The sequence below is a fragment of the Aegilops tauschii genome, chromosome 7 (genome assembly GCF_002575655.3).
Source record: "Aegilops tauschii subsp. strangulata cultivar AL8/78 chromosome 7, Aet v6.0, whole genome shotgun sequence".
Taxonomy (NCBI): Eukaryota; Viridiplantae; Streptophyta; class Magnoliopsida; order Poales; family Poaceae; genus Aegilops; species Aegilops tauschii.
In genome coordinates this window covers 55,356,949-55,376,712 of record NC_053041.3, presented here as the reverse complement: position 1 = coordinate 55,376,712, position 19,764 = coordinate 55,356,949, and the positions used below count along the sequence as shown (strand labels likewise).

The window sequence follows — 19,764 nt, the reverse complement described above, 5'->3', positions numbered from 1 at the left end:
ATTAAGAGCCATAGTCAACTTGAGTAGCTGATCATTACAAAAACAAGTAGCCAAGTGGATCCAGGAATCAGTATCATGTTGGTAATATTCAGGAATATTCAAAGTTAGCCTTTCTTGAGCTCTAGCAACGGTTGCAACAGGATAATCCTCTCAGGCCTATACTATTCCTTGCATGCATGATTCTTCAAGGGGACACCACTAGGCTACCACCAGATGGTTGGATGATTTATTTTTTTTGCGAAATAATCCGTGTTACTCAAAATTTAGGGATTACAGTCATGAGTATAAAGTGGGAGAAGTTTGTTAACAAAAAGTCTAGACGTTCTTCGGACCTGAGCCAGGCCAAACAACACTACGTTGTGTTCTGCCAAAATTAGCCATAAAGTGACTCGCGCTATTTTGGCCACGATGAATATGGGTAACACAAGAATTAGCCATGGATGGCTTTATTTCATGTGGAGGTACAAAACCATAGTCAAATCCTTGCCAGTTTTTCTCATTTCTAATGGCAGTGGCAGTTGGACGAGTTATGGAATACCCACCAACAATCATATCAACGATCTGGTAGATCCCAAGATGTCAACATCAAGATATGCATGGACATGAACTGGTCGTGTTCCTTTATTATTCAGTAGCCTTATACAAAGTTTCAAAGTGGATGGAAATAACTACTACGTAGAAAAATGATATAACCATGTACATAAAAAATAGCTGAAGCACCAAACTAATTAGGCAGAGCATCAACACTAGTAATCAATGTCTATTTTGCTCAAAAGGCCGGAACATGCTGATATCTCTGCTGTTCACCTCCTGACGCGGCCTCGCGTTCTTCTCCATGTCCTGCATGTAGGGTTGAAGAAAAATCAATCCAAACAATTTCTAGTCCATGGGTGGAGATCGACCAAATTAAAGGCGGCTTTCACGTCACCGTGGAATTTCTAGAGGTCCACGGTTAAGGTCTACAATCCGATTGGTGTGAGAAACAAGTCCTCACACCCCCCCCCCCTCCCGCGAGCGCGTCACGGGAGGTTCCCCTCCGTCGCCGGCGCAAGGCTCCCCTCTCGCTCACTCCTCCTCCTCGCCGATGCCGGAGGGCGTCCGCCGGGCGAAGCCCGTGCGGCGCTGGCAGCGGCGGGGCTCTTTCCTTCCTCTCCTGGTCGGGATCTCGGCGACGCGGGCCGCCGCTTGTGGGGGAGCTGGGTCCGGCGGGGCCTCCGGCGGTGGAGACGTGCGGATCTGGCAGCTTTGGTGCTGGGAGGCGGCGGTGCGGCCCCGCGGCAGCGGTGCCGGGGGTTTGGTCTGGCGCGGCCGATCTGCCCCCCTGGGGGCTGCGGGCGTTGCGGGTGGCGGCGACCACTGCTGGAGAGGGCGTCTCCCCTTGTCGACGGGGTTTGGCGCCGGCACTCGGTGCACCGTCTTGGCTGTGCTGGGCGCCGAGTCGGCGGCGGGCTTGGATTCGATCTGAAGTTGGCGGCTTCACCACGCTTTTCCTCCTCTGCTGGCCGGTCTGCGGGCTTCCTCCGGATGTCCTGCTCGGCTGGTTGGCGGAGCAATGGCGATGCGAGCTCTGGGTCGGGGGAAACCCTTGACCGGCGGTGCTGGTCACGATGTTGGCGATGCTGGCGGCGCCGTTCTCCCTCTGGTGGGCGACATCGAGACCCTCTCCTCGCCTCCACCCCATTGTCCCGGGCGAAAGCCTAAAATCTGTTGATTGGGCGGCGACGGCGCATCGGCGTCGTTTTCTTCTTGAAGACGCTGCCTTGGGAGTCCAGGATGGTGAGGGGATTGGCGCGGTGGTGGTTTGCCTGTTTCTGTCGTGTTCCTGCTTGGCAATGGCGGTGGGCTTCTTGGTCTTGACCGGTGACGTGCGTGATGTATGGGTTCATGTGAGAGGTGAGGTGGTCAGGGTTCGTCCTCTCCCCGGCAACTTGTTGGCCAGTCCATCCGTGCTCAGGGGTGAGCTGTTCTGCCTCCTGACGGGACGGCGTCCTTCGATCCAGGAAGAGAGGGCAGGGGTGCCCTCTTCGGAGGCAGCGGCGGAAGGTAGGACAACAGGGTTGGCCCTTGGAGTTGATGGAGCGTGGCCTCCCTCCGGTGGCGAATTGCTCCCTTGTCACGGTTGCGTCGATGGCATGATCGGAGGCCGTTGCTTGTTGTTCCGTAGTGTTTGTATCCTTGTCGATTTTGTTTTCTCTTCTTTTCGTTCTTTGTTGTGGTGATGGCTGTAATGTGTGGTTGGTGCTTTATATATAAAGCGGGGCAAAAGCCTTTTTCGGTAAGGTCTACAATCCGACACGAGTCTAAAGACTGTAAAGTGCTGAAAGACAAGAGTTGAATGCACGAGAACAGCAAGACTTCTCTTTCATGAAAAAGATTAGAGAAACAGAAGGGATAAAAAACTTACGTCGTGAACGGCCTCCCTGAGAAGCTCCAGCTGGTGCCTCGACACAGTGCGCACCTGCAAATTAAGCCAGATGGAGAAAACGAAAAGTTTCAGTAACATAAAATATATATCGCCCCTGAATTCCATCATTATTCACCAACCATGCAATGCATGGCGTATAATAGGACATCTAGCTGGTGTGCGTTCCACTGATCTAAATTCCAATCAATCAAAAGTGAGGGAAAGATGAAACAGGTGGGAAGATTCTTTGTGAATAGCAAATCAAAGGATCTGTAGATAGATCGAACTGGCAGCTCCATGCCAACTGCTAAGTTCCAGAAACGAATTCTTTTATTCGACAGTTGCAAGTTGTGTGTCATGTGATGGACAGGAAATGAAATATTTTACTGATAGTAGTTAGTTGGTAGTTGTGTTTGATGCAAGGTGATGTGTGACGGTGAATGAATGAAACGGGACGTACCCTCTTGACGATGGTCCAGATGACCCCTTCCGAGCAGGGCGGGGTGGTGAGGGAGCCCACGTAGCTATAGTACACGCTGGCCTTGCCTCTGGCGCCCCTTGGGTCCATCATCCCCATCTTCTCCTCCCTGTCCTTCCGATCCGCTATCATTTCCAGGTATGGCTCCAGCTGCGTTCGTAGTACTCCCTCCGTTCCAAATTACTCGTCGTGGTTTTAGTTCAAATTTGAAGTAAAACCATGACGAGTAATTTGGAATGGAGGGAGTACAAGATTAGAATTAGTCCCATGTTGCCATGTTGGTGTTAATTAAGCTTAGTTATAATTAAGTTATGTCCCATGTTGCCGTGTTGGCTTTAGTTAATCAAGCTTAATTGATCCTGGTTGGTTAACTAAAGAAAAGAAGCAAGAAAGAAAAGAGAGGCACCTTGTGCAGGAAGGCGTCGTGGGCGCCGATCTCATAGAAGACACCGATGACGGCGGCCTTGCCCTGGGCGCTCTCGTGGAACATGTGGAGCTCCATGTCGTACCGACGGCCGTTGACGCTGTGCTCGGTGGGGGAGTGCCACTGGAGCTGCCGGAGGAAGTAGGGCGTGCCACCAATGGACACGCTCCCGGCATCGCTCTCGAACTTGAGCATGATGTCGTGGCCGCGGTTGACAATGGTGGCGTTGGCGGGGACATAGGAGTGGTTGAGGTAGCCAAGGCCACGCACGAGTGAGACGCGCGGGCTGGCGAGGTCGATGGGCGACTGCATATTCCCCTTGCCGCATGCCGACCACTCTTCCTTGATGTCGCCCCAGTGCGCCGGCCCATTCTCCGCGTCCAGTGAGTAGCTGAACTCCTCCTCTTCATCGGTCTCCTGCTGCGCTCTGGCCGCCCGGATGGCCGAGAGGAAGACGGATGCAGAGAAGAGGAGAAGCACGGCGAGGCCAAGATCCCGTGATTGACGCATGTTGTCCCTCTCCTGGCCGTGCTGGGTTGGGTGTCGGCTCCTCTGCTCGTGGAGCTGGTGAGTTGTTGTGTGTGTGTTGGACCGGAGACAGAGCTGGTGGGGCATATATAGTGGAGAAGAAGAGAGAAGGACACGGGTCTGGCCGCGTTAGTTAGGTTGGAACGTTCAAACCTTTGTCAAATTGCTACGGCTTAGGCTACAGTACTGACGCACACAACACAACGAAAGTAAACTTCGCCGGCGTTGTCTCGTCCCATTCCGTTGCACGAGAAGGGATCATGTATGATCCGGCCGGACCGTGTGGGATAGGGACGCCCGCTCTCAAAAAGTCGGGGTTTGGTGGGAAGCGGCACGGCCGGTCATTTTCTCCCTTCGTTTCAATGTAAACAAAACAAAACTGAACGGACGATTCGCCAAATTGGAACGCTATTTTGTTGGATCCACGCCGTTTTTCATCATGGATCGCTTAACATCTTTGAGAACCGATCGTCCTACGGACAGTGAGTGTTTTTTGTTCAGACCAATGCTGCCATGCATGTTAACAGGTTCAGGAAGCACAGGCAAAATTCTGGAAACGTTTCAAACCCCTCGTTATCCACGAGGTTTCTCGTTCAGACGTGCCCACGCGTCAAATAGGATCCAGCAATTTCTTGGAAACACAAGCTTTCATTTTCGGAGAGCAATTAGTTGCTCCACTGTAGCTGCCGCCTGCAGAAGAAGATTTCTAGGGGTAAACTGGCTTTAATATGGCATGGTTGCTGAGTGAGGCATTTCGGCTCTCGGCCTCCATGGAGGCCTTTTTTTTTTAAAATTCAAAATTCATAGTTTTCAGTTTCAAAAAAATCTGAAAAAATGTGTGCATGTAAATAAGAATGTTATGCGCATGTGTGTAAAATTTCAGGATCAAATACCTTAAAATGCGATCTGTATAAAAAAGACAAATTCATGGCCTAGGAGGATGAATAGTATCCTGTGTTAAAAAGTCTCGGATTTGCCTATTTTGCCCAGCCCTCGTTTCAATGTATTTCGTATTGAAAATTACACACTTGTGCATTATGCCTCCACGTATATCCATATTTTTTAGACAATTTTTAAAATTAAAAATATAAATTTTGATGAATTCTAAAATTTTAAAAAACCGGGCTCATTGGACTTCGGCCTCCAAAAGGGATTTTTGGTGGTTGGTGAGCGAGGAGCAATGCTACATTTACGTAAGTCTTATTACAGGATTTACGGACTAAGCAATTTAGGCAGCTGTGATTGAAGATTGGGGGAGGAAGGGGCCCACCCGCCTGAAAATCAGGGGGGGGGGGTGTGTGCGAGAGAGAGAGTTTGTTAGGACAATTCTGTAAAACGTTCGTGGATGTAGGATTTTCGGGTGATCGAGTGTACTGATGTGAATGCACCAATTGGGGTGCATGCATGCATGCTTCCCAATTGTTGCGTGGCCCTTTTTTACTTTTGAAATGCTTCCCAATTGTTGCGTGGCCCTTTTTAACTCATGAAGAGTGACTCACGTCAATATCACAACACAACTCTACGACACAAATTTAAACATAAAGCTTTATATTACAAGCCAGGGCAATGATGACTCATAATACATCAGTCATCAAAGCAAATAATATTTGAGTACAAATATAGTTAGACAAGTTTTGTCTTAAGAAGACTGAGCAAAACAACGACACTAGATCGAAAGGCGAGGCCTCCTGCCTTGGACCTCCGGACTACTCCTGGTCATCAGTCTTCACATAGTAACCACCATCGGGGTAACCTGCATCCGCAGTGCTACTAGCTGTTGCAGCAACCGGGTCAAATGAAAAAGGGAGCAAAACAACTGTGAGTACTCATCCGAAGTACTCACAAGACTTACATCAGATCTACACTAGATATGCATTGGTACCAAACGAATGGGGTAGTATCTATGGACTAAACTGCAGAAATGCCAGAATAAGGGGGAGAAACTCATCCTATCGAACACTACATCTTGCAACCATCATCTCGCAGCAGTGGAAGAGAGGACCTTAAATGGTATCATTGTATATCAACATATAGCAATAATCCAGCCCAGAGATCCTCTCCTCGTCTCCTCGAGAGAAAGCGAGCACCGGGGGCATCTGTCTCTTATCTAGGTGTGTTTTAATAAGTATCCGGTTTTAGTTGTAAGAGGTTGGCATACAACTCCAAGTCGTCCTGTTACTGTGGATGTCGGTGTCAAAACCGACGGATCTCGGGTAGGGTGTCCCGAACTGTGCGTCTAAGGATGATGGTAACGGGAGACATGGGACACAATATTTACCCAGGTTCGGGCCCTCTCTATGGAGGTAATACCCTACTTCCTGCTTGATTGATCTTGATGAATATGAGTATTACAAGAGTTGATCTACCACGAGATCGTAATGGTTAAACCTTAAAATTCTAGCATGTACTATGATTATGATTATTCATCCTCTACGGACTAAGCCCTCTGATTTATATAGACACCGGAGGGGACTAGGGTTGTACAAAGTCGGTTACAGAGAAAGGAATCTTCATATTTGGAAGCCTAGCTTGCCTTCCACGCCAGGGAGAGTCCCATCCGGACACAGGAGAAACTCTTCGGTCTTCGTATCTTCACGGCCCATCAGTCCGGCCTATGTCTAACAGGTTGGACGCCCGAGGACCCCTTAGTCCAGGATTCCCTCAGTAGCCCCTGAACCAGGCTTCAATGACGAGGTGTCCGGCGCGCATATTGTCTTCGGCATTGCAAGGCGGGTTCCCTCTCTGAATACTCCAACACAGTCTTCGGACGCAACGAACTTGTCCGGCTCTGCAAAAAAAATTCCACACACAACCGCAGAGAATATAATATTCCATGAGTCCAATCCGCTGACAACTTTTGGTAATGCGACACCACGTCATCACCCGGTCATTATTTCGAACCGTTTTTCGGCCCGCCGCTTCGAGATGCGGTCTCATTGGCACGTCTTGTCAAAGCAGAGATCGTGTCCCCTTATTGCGGGATTCTCATCAATACGGGCGTGGGTAATCCAACCGTGTCGTTCGCACAACCCTTCTGAACAGGCGAGTTTTAAGGCGAGTGGGGAGGCGCTTGACATTCACTGCCTTTATAAGGAGATAAGGACTCCCTTCTTTCACCCTCGCCTTCTCTCTATCTCTGTCTTCCCATTCTCGAACTCCAGCGCCCAAGTCCTCATCTTTTCCGCCTCAAGAAAGCACTCGAGCATGTCCGGATCTGGAGTGCAAGGCAAGTGGATGGCCTCCTCCGTCAAGGAGAAGGACATCACCAAGCTTCGGGAGACCGGGTACCTGGCGAAAGAAATCGCCCACCGACTTCCGGCAAAAGGGAAAATCGTCCCCACCCCGAAGCCCAACGAGAGGGTGGTGTTCATCCCGCATTTCGTCCGTGGGTTGGGGTTTCCTCTCCACCCTTTCGTCCGCGGACTCATGTTCTATTACGGGCTAGATTTCCCTGATCTAGCCCCAATCTCCTTCCTCAACATCTCGGCATTCATTGTCATGTGCGAGGCCTTCCTCCGCATTCCACCCCACTTCGGACTGTGGCTTAAGATCTTGAACGTGAAGCCGAAGGTGAGTGACGGCCAACACGCGGAGTGCGGAGGTGCTATGGTGAGCAAAATGCCCAATGTTACATGGCCCAAAGTTACTTTTCTGGAGACCTTCAAAGAGTGGCAGAAACTGTGGTTCTATATCACAGAGCCCCGCGACGCCACCTGGGCCGCAGCTCCCAAATTCAAGTCCGGGGCTCCAATGCGGCTCACCTCCTGGCTAGAGAAGGGCCTGAATTGGTCTTCATCGGACGAGCTGATAGCGCTGCAGACGCGCATCCAGAGCATGGTGGACAAGGACATTAAGCTCATTAATGTGATCCAGGTGATGCTAGTTCGCCGGATCCTTCCATGCCAGAGCCGAACTTGCCATTTATGGGAGTTCAATCCGGCCAAGCACCAGACCTTGCAACAACTCTTCGGAACCAAGCACGAGGATATCTGGAAGTTGCTCTTCAAGGGCAACGAGACGCCGCCGGAGATAACTGAGGACCGCGGGCACGCCCTGGCCCGTTCCGCCAATGCGGTAAGTATTTCATGTTTCGAGGGGCACACTTTGCTTGCTTAGCCGAGGAAGATATCTGAACCTCACTTTTATTTTTTCAGGTATGGACGGGGAAAGCGGAGCGGATTAAGTGTCCGGCTCCGCTGCCCGAGGAACCAGCCATCCCACATCTTACGAAGATGCTGGTCCCGGCACCTTACCAAGCGCCGGAGAAGAAGGCCAAGAAGAAGGCCAAGGGAGCCAGAGGTGGCCTCCGCCGCAGGGGAGCTTCAGATGTGTCATCCAATGAAAACAAAACTCACTCCTCTGCTGCCGAAGACGACGAGGAGGAGAAGGAAGAAAGCAACTCTCCCCCTGAGGGGGGAAGGAAGAAGAGGGCGGCCTCCACTAGTCTGGAGGCAGGAGCGTCCAAAAGAGGGAAGGGTTCCCTCGCGGATAACCCCACGTGGGATGTTGACAGCAGCCCGGAGCCGCGTCCTCGAAACAAGCCCCGGCCGCATCGTAAGTGCTAAAAACCCTAGTGCGCCCATATGTCCGGCCTCTCTGCTTCAAAGTTTTAATATGTTGAATTATGCAATTGCAGTCCGGCCTGTGACAGCTCCCCGCGGTCCTCATCGGGGGATTCGCTGGATTCAAAGGCGATGGCCAGCGAGTCGCCACCGACGGTGCACTCTCCCAAGGCCAAGGGAGACGCTGAGGTGTTGTCCCAAAGGACCTTCCCCGGCCAGGGAGAGGTTCAGGAGGCCGTCAGGGTGGCGCTAGAGGACGGCTCCTCGGCCGCCGGACACATGGGGGAGAAAATCCCCATGGAGACTGGCGATGGGGGCCATATCCAATTCGGCCCCCAGCCGGATACCATCCCGGAGACCTACACGGCTCCGGAGTCAAGCAAGCAGCCTCCTCCGAAGGGAGGAGGTGTGCCTATACCGCCGGTGACCTCTGTCCATCCAGAGGCACCGGATAATCTGCTGGAAGCGCTTCCATTGTGGAGGAACACCGTATCCTTATGGGTACGGTGGTTGGGAGGGTTCAGTCCGTCAAGAACGGACTGAACGAAGCGTGCACCAGCCTGCTAACAGGCTTTGAGGTAAGCGATGCAAAAGAGAGAGCCATAGTATAGACAGTAGCCCCTGAGACACTGTCCGGTGTTCGGAAAGAAAAGCCGGACAGAGGATCAAAATAATTTTCGCAGGAAATTAACTAAATATGTCTTATGTGGATAAGCAGGTGTCGTTGCTGGCCGCAACCTCTCATGCTGCTGAGGTCTCCGGACTAAAGCAGAGTCTGGAGCGGGCCGTAGAAGAGCTCGGCCAGTCAAGGAAACAACTAGAGGAGAAGCAAGGTATGTTATGACTTGCTGTATGTTCAGAAAGAATAAATGATGTTTGATGACCATAGTGCTATGATATTTGTAGGAGCGGCTACTGAGGTTGAAACCCTCAAGAAAGCGCTGGCCGAGGCCGAGGAGAGGGCGGCGAGGGAACAAGCTACCCGGAAAAAGCATGAGGCAAGGGTTGGGGAGGTCTAGCTGGAGCTCCAGGACGCCTTGAAGAAGTACGAGTCCTTGGAGCGCCAGCATGAGGACCAAGAGTCTGAACTCGCAAAGGCCAGCCAAAGCGCACGAGAGGCCCGGGCCGAAGCCCAAGGCGCCCTCCAGGAGATCCAGGAGGCCAAGAAGATCGCGGCGGGTAAGGCTTTTATTATGCAAAGCAAGTATGTGAGGAAGAGGTATCTCTTACTGACCTGGATTTGGAGTTCTCCAGGGGCGTTTGCGGATCTGCCGCGCAGCGTTTCTGACGCTGCAGAATTCTTTTGAGCCGAAGAGGGGAGCTCAACGGAGAAGCTGTTCTGGTCGCAATACATTGCGCCAAAACATTCGGTGCCCTTTAGCGATCAGCTAAAACAGCTGGTCGAGCTGCATAGGGTGGCCGAACTGGCCATGAAGGACTTAATAATCCGGCTGTGGCCTGCCGAAGCCATACCCAGCTGCTACTTTGGTCTCGTGAAGCGGCTAGTCAATTTCTTCCCTCGGCTTGATGCCATCAAGCGGTCGGTCTGTATTGAAGGTGCGCGGATGGCCTTTGCCTGTGTCAAGATGCAGTGGGCGAAGATGAATGCCGTCACGGTCGCAACCGAGGGACTGCCCGCGGGCAAGGTGCACCGCAAGCCGGAGCGATATTTTAGCGATGTCCTTGAGGGATCCCGCATTGTGGCGGAGCAATGTGCGATGGGATGTAATCTTTGAATGAATATATTCATATTGTCTCGCCCTGTATTATGAAACAAGTTCGGCTATGTAATATAATGCCTGTTTAATATTTTACCTCCTGTGCGGTCGTGTTTATGAAATTTTGAGAGTTGGCCAGTCGTCGGCTTCAGCCCCCACGTAGGTAGTACGGGGGTGTTCGGGATGTAATCTAAACACTCTTGATCCAATTGTTTGGTCCTTGAAGGAGGTGTTTAGCGCAACGAACCAGGCAATCGGACTATGTGGCTTTATCACCCGCACTTAGCCATAGGAGTTTGACAATGAAAATTTAGGCGCAGCCCCTAGTATCCGAACTAGGGTACTGTAAACACCTGATCGGGTAAAAGCCGATTCATGGCATAATGCGGAAAAAATCGCTAAAAAATTGAAACCTCCGAAGAGCTGACCGGCTCTTGCCGCATCATGACAGTCAGTTTTCGGCTTTCTCTACTGAGGTGCTCATCCGGATAAACCAGGACACGATCGCAGTAGTTCTCCCTTTACTACCCTAGCCGATATAGCAGAACGTAAGGTAGTAAGCACATGAGCCGGGCAACCCAACTATTCACCAAAGACATGATTCAGAGCCAATGCATATAATGCTAAATTCGGGGTGCCGAACTGTACTATAAAGAGTGTTCGGACCTTGTTGCCGTATTATGGGTCGCAATATAGCCCCTGGCAGATTAAAGCGTACCAAACTGTACGGGTGCAACTTGAGAAGATTATCAAGAAAGGGAAAAAGAAGGTAGTAAGCTAATGCCGCAGAAGTTTGGTTGCCAACTGTTTCCATTATAGTTTGATTAATACGTCAAAGCGTATTTGTACAAGTGGTGCGATAAGCAACCGAGCTATTTAACATGCCACGCCAAGGGAGAGCTGCGTGCGGGTCCTGAAAACAGTAGGGTGATTGTTAAAGAGACCACCTAGAGGTTCCCTTGTACGCCAGTGCTTCTTGCCATCGTGGTGTGCCCATCCTGTTGAGAGGACCGATGATCAGGTCGTCCGAAGAAGCCTGTAGAAAAGAAACCTGAAAAGGATAAAAAAAGAAAAATTGAAAGTATGTGTGTCCGGGGGCGGTCGAGCCGTAGTGTCGATCACAAGCTAGTTATCCCTCCGTCTATGCCCATGGTATTTTGAGTGCGTAGTTATATTCGCATGGTACAAATGCCGCCACTTTGTTGGGACTGGAACGGTGGCCAAATTGCTAATCAAGCTCTTGACGAGCTGCGCTGTCCTGCTACAGAGTAGTCCGGACTTGTTTGACAGTGTCCGGGAGTTCGGCCGACGAATTAAGGTTCTGCTTGAGAAGGCCGCTCTGTACTTCTGCTGCTAACGCAGTGGTGTGCTCCTCGGTACGGAGGGACCGTTCCGTGTTTCCATTGACTGTTATGACGCCGCGTGGTCCGGGCATCTTGAGCTTGAGATAAGCGTAGTGTGGCACCACGTTGAATCGAGCAAATGCGGTTCATCCCAACAGTGCGTGATAGCCACTACGAAAGGGGACGATATCAAAGATCAACTCTTCGCTTCGGAAGTTGTCCGGAGATCCGAGCGGGCCTCTACACCTGGTATGGCTCCTTTAAAGGTAGTCTTTGTGGGCTTAATTCTTGAGGGATTAATGCCCATTTTGCGCGCTGCAACCTGATAGAGTAGGTTCAGGCTGCTCCCACCGTCCATGAGGACTCGCGTGAGGTGGAATCCATCAATGATTGGGTTGAGGACCAGTGCGGCTGAACCGCCATAACGGATACTGGTCGGATGGTCCCTATGATCAAAAGTGATCGGACAGGAAGACCATGGGTTGAATTTTGGGGCGATTGGCTCCATCGCATAGATGTCCCTGAGTGCGCGCTTGGTTTCCCTCTTGGGGATATGGGTAACGTATATCATGTTCACCATTTTAACTTAGGGAGGGAACTTCTTCTGTCCTCCTGTGTTCGGTGGCCGGGGCTCATCATCATCGTCCTCGCTTTGCGATCCCTTATCCTTGTTTTCGGCATTTAACTTGCCGGCCTGTTTGAAAACCCAACAGTCTTTGTGGGTATGATTGGCTGGTTTATCAGGAGTGCCATGGATTTGGCATGGACGATCGAGTATGCAGTCCAGGCTGGATGGGCCCGAGTTGTTCCTATTGTATGGCTTCTTCCACTGACCGGACTTGGAGCCACTGAATCCGGCGTTGACCACCGTGTCATCGGTGTTGTTGCCATTGTTTCGACGCTTATGTCTGTTGCGTCGGGGCTTGCCGATGTTGTCCTTGGCTTCAGAGATGCCTGGTTCGCTTGCATTATTATTGCAACGGGCTAGCCAACTATCTTCTCCCGCACAGAAGCGGGTCATAAGTTCCGTAAGGGCTGCCATGGACTTGGGCTTTTCCTGCCCGAGATTTCGGGCGAGCCATTCGTCGCGGATGCTATGCTTAAAGGCCGCTAGGGCTTCGGCATCCGGACAGTCGATGATCTGGTGCTTTTTAGTTAAGAACCTAGTCCAGAATTTCCTGGCTGACTCTCCGGGTTGTTGGACTATATGACTTAAGTCATCTGCATCCGGAGGTCGGACATATGTTCCTTGAAAGTTGTCGAGGAAGGCTTCTTCCAAGTCTTCCCAGCTGCCAATGGAGTTTTCGGGCAGACTGTTCAACTAGTACCGAGCTGGTCCTTTGAGTTTTAGTGGGAGGTATTTGATGGCGTGGAGATCATCGCCGCGGGCCATATGAATATGGAGAAGAAAATCCTCGATCCGTGCCGCGGTGTCTATTGTCCCATCATACGATTCAATGTTTACGGGTTTGAACCCTTCTGGGAATTTGTGATCCATCACCTCGTCAGTGAAGCAAAGGGGGTGTGCGGCGCCTCTGTATCGGGCCACGTCGGGACGTAGCTCGGATGGAGTCCGCCTGCGATTTTCGGCCGGGGCATGAGTGTGATTGTAGCGTCCGGCTAGATAGCCATTGTCGCGTGTCAGGGCACGTCCCCGTGATCCATAGATCAATCTGTTCTGACCTGCTCTACTGTCCAAGCCCTGCCGCAGGTCGTAGGAATGTCCCCGAGCAGTTTTATCTCTGCCTTTGTCCCGACCACGTGGTGATCGGTTAGCCGCATTGTGCGATGATGGTACGGGCTCCAACGCCTCATCATCGAACTGAGGTAGTAATTATGCTTCGGGTAACTTTTGGCTGGGCGCTTGAGGCCGTATTCTTCGGCTGCCAGGACATCAGTCCATCTATTGTTTAGCAGATCTTGGTCAGCTTGAAGCTGCTGCTGCTTCTTTTTCAGGCTCCTTGCAGTGGCTATTAGCTGGCGCTTAAAGCGCTCCTGTTCGAGAGGTTCCTCAGGCACGATAAAATCCTCGTTGCCGAGGCTCACCTTCTCCTTGGAGAGCGGGAGATAATTACTGTCATCCGAGTCTTCGTGTATGGCCTGTTCATCAGGGCTAACTTGCCCATCTTCCCAATCGTCCTGTTCGGCAGTTTGTTCGTCGGGATCTTCTCTGTCTTCGGCACCGTCCGGAGTGTTATCGTCTACTGTGTCGTTGTTGTTGTCTTTGCTGCGGCGTGATTTAGAGCGGCGCCGCTGACGCCGGCGCTTTGGTTGTATCTTAGGAGGCTCATCCTCAACTGGATTTTCCTTGTCATCGCCGCTACTATCTTTTGGTGCATCCACCATCTATACGTCATATGAGGAGGTGGCCGTCCATCGTCCGGTGAACGGCGGGTTTTGGGCCTGCTCTTCTCCGGAATCGTCGTCCATACCGCCGATGTCTTCGGAGCCGTAATCGAGCATGTCGGTTAGGTCCTCGACAGTGGCTATGAAGTGGGCGGTGGGTGGGAAACGAAATTCTCCGTTATCAGCCTCCAGTTCGAACCGGATATAATTCGGCTGTGAGTCCCCCGCTAAGGATAGATTTTAATGAGTTTAGCACGTCGCCTAGGGGAGAGTGCCGGAAGATGTCCGCGGAGCTGAATTCGACGATCGATGTCTGATCAAGCTCGACGTATGCGGACGCACATGGTTCGGAACCTGTGGCCAGAGACGAGTCCATGGTTCCGGTGACACACATGTCACTTGAAGTTAGGTCTGTGTGCGGCTCCAACGCCGCTGAGTCCGTGGCTTCCGTGGCGGGGTTGAGCTTCCCGTCCTCGGATGGCGTGATCTGCTCCGGATCTAAGGCCAGAGCAGTTACAGGTGCTAACTCCTGGGTATGGTCTGATGACAGATTTACGTCATGTTCATCGTGGTGGTAGGGAGCGGCTGCCGTGGTCTCGAATCCATCGAAGATCAAGTCTCCTCGGATATCCGCGACGTAGTTCAAGCTTCCAAATCTAACCTGATGGCAAGGGGCGTAGCTTTCGATCTGCTCCAGATGGCCAAGCGAGTTGGCCCGCAGTGCGAAGCCGCCGAATAAAAAGATCTGTCTGAGGAAGAAGATTTACCCTTGGACAGCATCATTGTAGATGATTGAAGGAGCCATCAAACCTTTTGACGACGGCACAGTGGAACTCTCAATGAAAGCACCAATGTTGGTGTCAAAACCGACGGATCTCGGGTAGGGGGTCCCGAACTGTGCATCTAAGGTTGATGGTAACAGGAGACAGGGGACACAATGTTTACCCAGGTTCGGGCCCTCTCTATGGACGTAATACCCTACTTCCTGCTTGATTGATCTTGATGAATATGAGTATTACAAGAGTTGATCTACCACGAGATCGTAATGGCTAGAACCTTAGAAGTCTAGCCTGTATGGCTATGATTATGATTATTCATCCTCTACGGACTAAGCCCTCTGGTTTATATAGACACCGGAGGGGACTAGGGTTATACAAAGTTGGTTACAGAGAAAGGAATCTTCATATTTGGATGCCTAGCTTGCCTTCCACGCCAAGGAGAGTCACATCCGGACACGGGAGAAAGTCTTCGGTCTTCGTATCTTCACGACCCATCAGTCCGGCCCATGTCTAACAGGTCGGACGCCCGAGGACCCCTTAGTCCAGGACTCCCTCAGTGGACACGGCTATTCGAATAGATTACCACCCTACCGGGATACACCACATTACCCGATACGCTCGATTACCGCTGTCCGGACACACTTTTTTTTGGTAATGCCCGACCTTGGATAATCGGCATGCTGTAGTCCTACATAGGATCTCCAGCGAGGTCAACGCACCAGTCTAAACCCTAAGCGTGAACGAGTCATGGGCCAATCGCCCTAAGCGCTCCTGCATGTTGCGTGGACGGCCGAGACCAAGCCCACCTCTTAATACTCAGCCAGGCCTGCCGCTCACCTAGCTGCATGATGCTCACCTGTGACGTCTATATAGCTTTACGGAGAAATTGTACGATGTCGTGGGCCCCATAAACCATAATCCCGTGCAGCAGTTAATGCGTATATGCCAATGATAGTCTCAGATCAAATACACCGAACTTGTTAAGCATGTTATTAAGAAGTAACCGCGGACACCGACCAGGATCCAGGCCCACTTTTCTCCTGTGTCAAGTTATGGTACTGACGCATTGAACACAAGGAAAGTAAACTTCGCCGGCGTCTTCCCATTTCGTTGCACGAAAGGATCATGTATGGTCCGGCCGGATCATGTAGGGTCCCATTCCATTCCAAAATTCGGGGTTTGGGAAGCGGCACGGGCGGTTATTTTCTCCGTTCTTCTGTAAAGAAAGCTGGACGGATGATTTGCCAAATTGGAACGCTGTTCTGTTTGGTAGCACAAACAAATTTAGTGGAAACGTCTCAAACCCCTTCCTGTTACCCACGCGGCAAACTAGTTGCTCACTGTAGCTGCGGCCGGCAGAGAAGAAGATTTCTAGTGAGCAAAAAAGGCTTTGATATGGCATGCTGATGTACGCATATGGAAATGTTGTGAATGCCAACATGCACCATTTGGGGCGCATGCATGCATGCTTCGCAGTGGTTGCCTGACTCTTTCTAAATGCAGTCATCCTCCTCATGCAAATTAAGTAGGTTCTAAGCATTTATACGTTGTAACTAGGACCGGAAACCCCGGGGTGGGTGCACACCATTTTATCTGTTAGAGTTGTGCCGAATATAGTGTACAATGTAGGCTACAGTTGGACTTGTAGTTGTATTGTGTTTAGATAGGGTAGGATGTCGTGTCCAAGTAGGACACTTCTATCCTAGGCCTTTCATATATAGCGGGGCTAGACACACGATGTAACCTATGCCAAGATAGCAGCATCGGAACGCAGGGGAAGCCGGCGGCATGTGCCGGTGTCCGGGCGACCGGGTGCGGTATTGTGACAGTGTCACGTGGAGGAGCGCCCGTAGTCAAGCCCTGGGATGTAGCCATATTGGTGAACCACGTAAAAAAAATCTCGGTGTCGTGCTCGTGTGATTGCTTGGTCCTCGGATGATCGGTGGTGTGCCTCGGATTTATTCTAACAAGTGGTATCAGAGCTAGGTTGTTCGGAGGTTGTTGTGTTGATCAAGAGGTGGCCGAACCGTGTGTTGATTTCGTTCGTTGTGGACGGCGTTCGTATGGCACAAGAGTTCTCGGCGAGATCGGGTAGCAGCATCATATGGCGCAAGCACCTGGCGGATCGACTGATGCAACGCCTGGAAGCGGCTGGTCTGGTGCGCGTTGGCGCAGCGTTCGTGAGGTCCAGTTAAGCATCGGCCTGGCCGGAGCCCGTGGCCCATGTGTGGCTGTTTGGTCAAGCCTAGCTGACCTGGTGGAGGCGTGGACGGGGGCGTACGGACTACTGAGGCTGGCGGGGCTGCATTACTGTATGGTGCGCATAGCTATGAATCTATACGAGAAGACTGCTGCTGGATATGCAAGGCAAGGTGAGATTTGTTCGAGACAAAAAAAAGGAAGGACCGAGTCCTCATGTGACACAGAAAGGCAGGAGACAGATCAATTTGGCGATGGAAAAAATTCATCACGTTGGAATCCATCGGATTTAGCAGGAGACATTGACAAAGCAACAACCAGCATTGGAGGTTGAGCTAGAGCTACTACACGTGAAGATAAAAAGTTTTTTGGTTGCAATTGCCAGTAGTACACGCATGTTCTGTCGTGTACTTGTGCATCACAGGGAGATTGCTCACGTATTTTTCACAAAGTCAGCCGTACAAAGAACCATGGCGTTAATGGGTGTCAGGTTTGAGGTGGAGAAGTTCGTGGAACTGAAAACCTTGGGTTATGGCAGACATGGGTGAAACATTGTTGGCACAACAAGGATGCTGGAAGGCGTTGTGGGAAGTCATGTCAGCTAAGATGAAATTATCATGTGATGAATGGAAATTCATGGAAGATGATTTGGGAGCCTTGAAGCGTGTCGTTGCAGTCGAACAAGTTCGGCTGGGTTGGACTGGACAGTCTGACGGATCGACGTGAGTCGGTTGGTACAGAAGACGGTGGTGGGATCGGCGATGACGACATAGGTGCATGATGCTGATGGTGGTCGACTTCTCGGCGTGGAAACACATGGCGCAGGCCTGAGGGTTTGTGTGGCTTCAACAAGACAATGGCGCGGGGTTGATTCAAGATGGTGCACACGAGAGCTTGGAGTCGACGAGGCGCGGGGTGGCAAGTACAACCACCATGGAGTCATGTTGAAGGTGGAGCTGGATTGAGGGGCTACGATGTAAGGATCCAAGGAATCAAAGCCTATTCAGCAAGGGGGAAAAGCGAGTGACATGCAGTTCGGACTGGAGCCCAGTGGTCTGATGGAAGCGGGAAACTCGTCATCGGTCGGTGATGATCGGTGGTACTCTGCCGTGGGGGTTGAGTGGTGTGGTTTCACGACCCTTGAGACAAAACCGGGACAGCGGAGGCTCGACGCGGTAATAGCGGCGAGGGGTGCGTGTCGGTGGAAACGACACGTATGGGATCACAAGAATCCCTACTAAGGTTGCCGGGGCGCGGGGGCGTGAGAAGAGCAGGATTAACAGTCACACAAGGATCATTTACCCAGGTTCGGGCCGCGAGGATGCGTAAAACCCTAGTCCTGCTTTGGTGGATGTAAATTGAGTGTTCTTGAGCTTTCGCACTAGCTATGGTGGCTGTGTAGTTCAAAAGAGCCGAATCCCCCTCCAGTACGCCATGGGCCTCTTTTTATAGTCGAAAGGGGCGGCCACACTGGCACACAGGAGGTGGAAAGGTATACAGTGATGCGAGCTTATCGCACATGTTACAGGACAAGACGCATTTAATGCGTAGCTTAGGTGTCCCTTAGCTTTATCGGGGACGGGAGCGAGGCCCGTCCCGTCCGTTGCCGCCTCGCCTTGCTTCGACACGCGCCCAGGCCAGCGGTGCAGGCGGCGCCATGTAGGCAGGCAGGCAGCTGAGGTGGCGTGGTGGTAGGGTCTTCACGAAGATCTGCATGCCACCACGCAGGTGCTTGCTGAGTTGGAGTAGGGGCCGCCCGTCGCCACGTAAGTGCCTGCCCAGCTAGTTGAGCTAGCAGCTGCTTGGGGACGGCGGTGGAGTCTTGGTCGACGCGGGCCTGGCTGTGGCCCCGCTGACGCCCTCGGTGATAACCCACAAGTATAGGGGATCGCAACAGTTTTCGAGGGTAGAGTATTCAACCCAAATTTATTGATTCGACACAAGGGGAGCCAAAGAATATTCTCAAGTATTAGCAGTTGAGTTGTCAATTCAACCACACCTGGATAACTTAGTATCTTCAGCGAAGTATTTAGTAGCAAAGTAGTATGATAGTAGTGGTAACAGTAACAAAGGTAACAGTAGCAAAAGAAAAGTAAATAAGCGGAAAACAATATATGGAAAGCTCGTAGGCATTGGATCGGTGATGTTGAATTGTGCCGGATGCGGTTCATCATGTAACAGTCATAACCTAGGGTGACACAGAGCTAGCTCCAATTCATCAATGTAATGTAGGCATGTATTCCGAATATAGTCATACGTGCTTATGGAAAAGAACTTACATGACATCTTTTGTCCTACCCTCCCGTGGCAGCGGGGTCCTAATGGAAACTAAGGGATATTAAGGCCTCCTTTTAATAGAGTACCGAAACAAAGCATTAACACATAGTGAATACATGAACTCCTCAAACTACGGTAATCACCGGGAGTGGTCCCGATTATTGTCACTTCGGGGTTGCCGGGTCATAACACATAGTAGGTGACTATAGACTTGCAAGATAGGATCAAGAACTCAAATATATTCATGAAAACATAATAGGTTCAGATCTGAAATCATGGCACTCGGGCTCTAGTGACAAGCATTAAGCATAGCAAAGTCATAGCAACATCAAGCTCAGAACATAGTGGATACTAGGGATCAAACCCTAACAAAACTAACTCGATTACATGATAGATCTCATACAACCCATCATCGTCCAGCAAGCCTATGATGGAATTACTCACTCACGGCGGTGAGCATCATGAAATTGGTGATGGAGGATGGTTGATGATGACGACGGCGACGGATTCCCCTCTCCGAAGCCCCGAACGGACTCCAGATCTGCCCTCCCGAGAGGTTTTAGGGCTTGGCGGCGGCTCCGTATCGTGAAACGCGATGAATCCTTCTCTCTGATTTTTTCTCCCCGAAAGTGAATATATGGAGTTGGAGTTGAGGTCGGTGGAGCGTCAGGGGGCCCACGAGGTAGGGGGGCGCGCCCTAGGGGGG

General features: G+C 51.2%; 1 protein-coding gene across 1 annotated transcript; it reads right to left on the bottom strand.

The window, feature by feature from the left end:
- Positions 1-495: 495 nt before the first annotated feature.
- On the bottom strand, positions 496-3,887 carry LOC109755857 (alpha carbonic anhydrase 7-like). Its single transcript, XM_020314739.3, has 4 exons — positions 3,289-3,887; positions 2,865-3,032; positions 2,405-2,458; positions 496-840 (listed from the first exon to the last, which is right to left on the bottom strand). The coding sequence occupies exons 1-4, from the start codon at positions 3,814-3,816 to the stop codon at positions 754-756; spliced, it is 837 nt and encodes a 278-aa protein (XP_020170328.1). The 5' UTR covers positions 3,817-3,887; the 3' UTR covers positions 496-753.
- Positions 3,888-19,764: the final 15,877 nt, after the last annotated feature.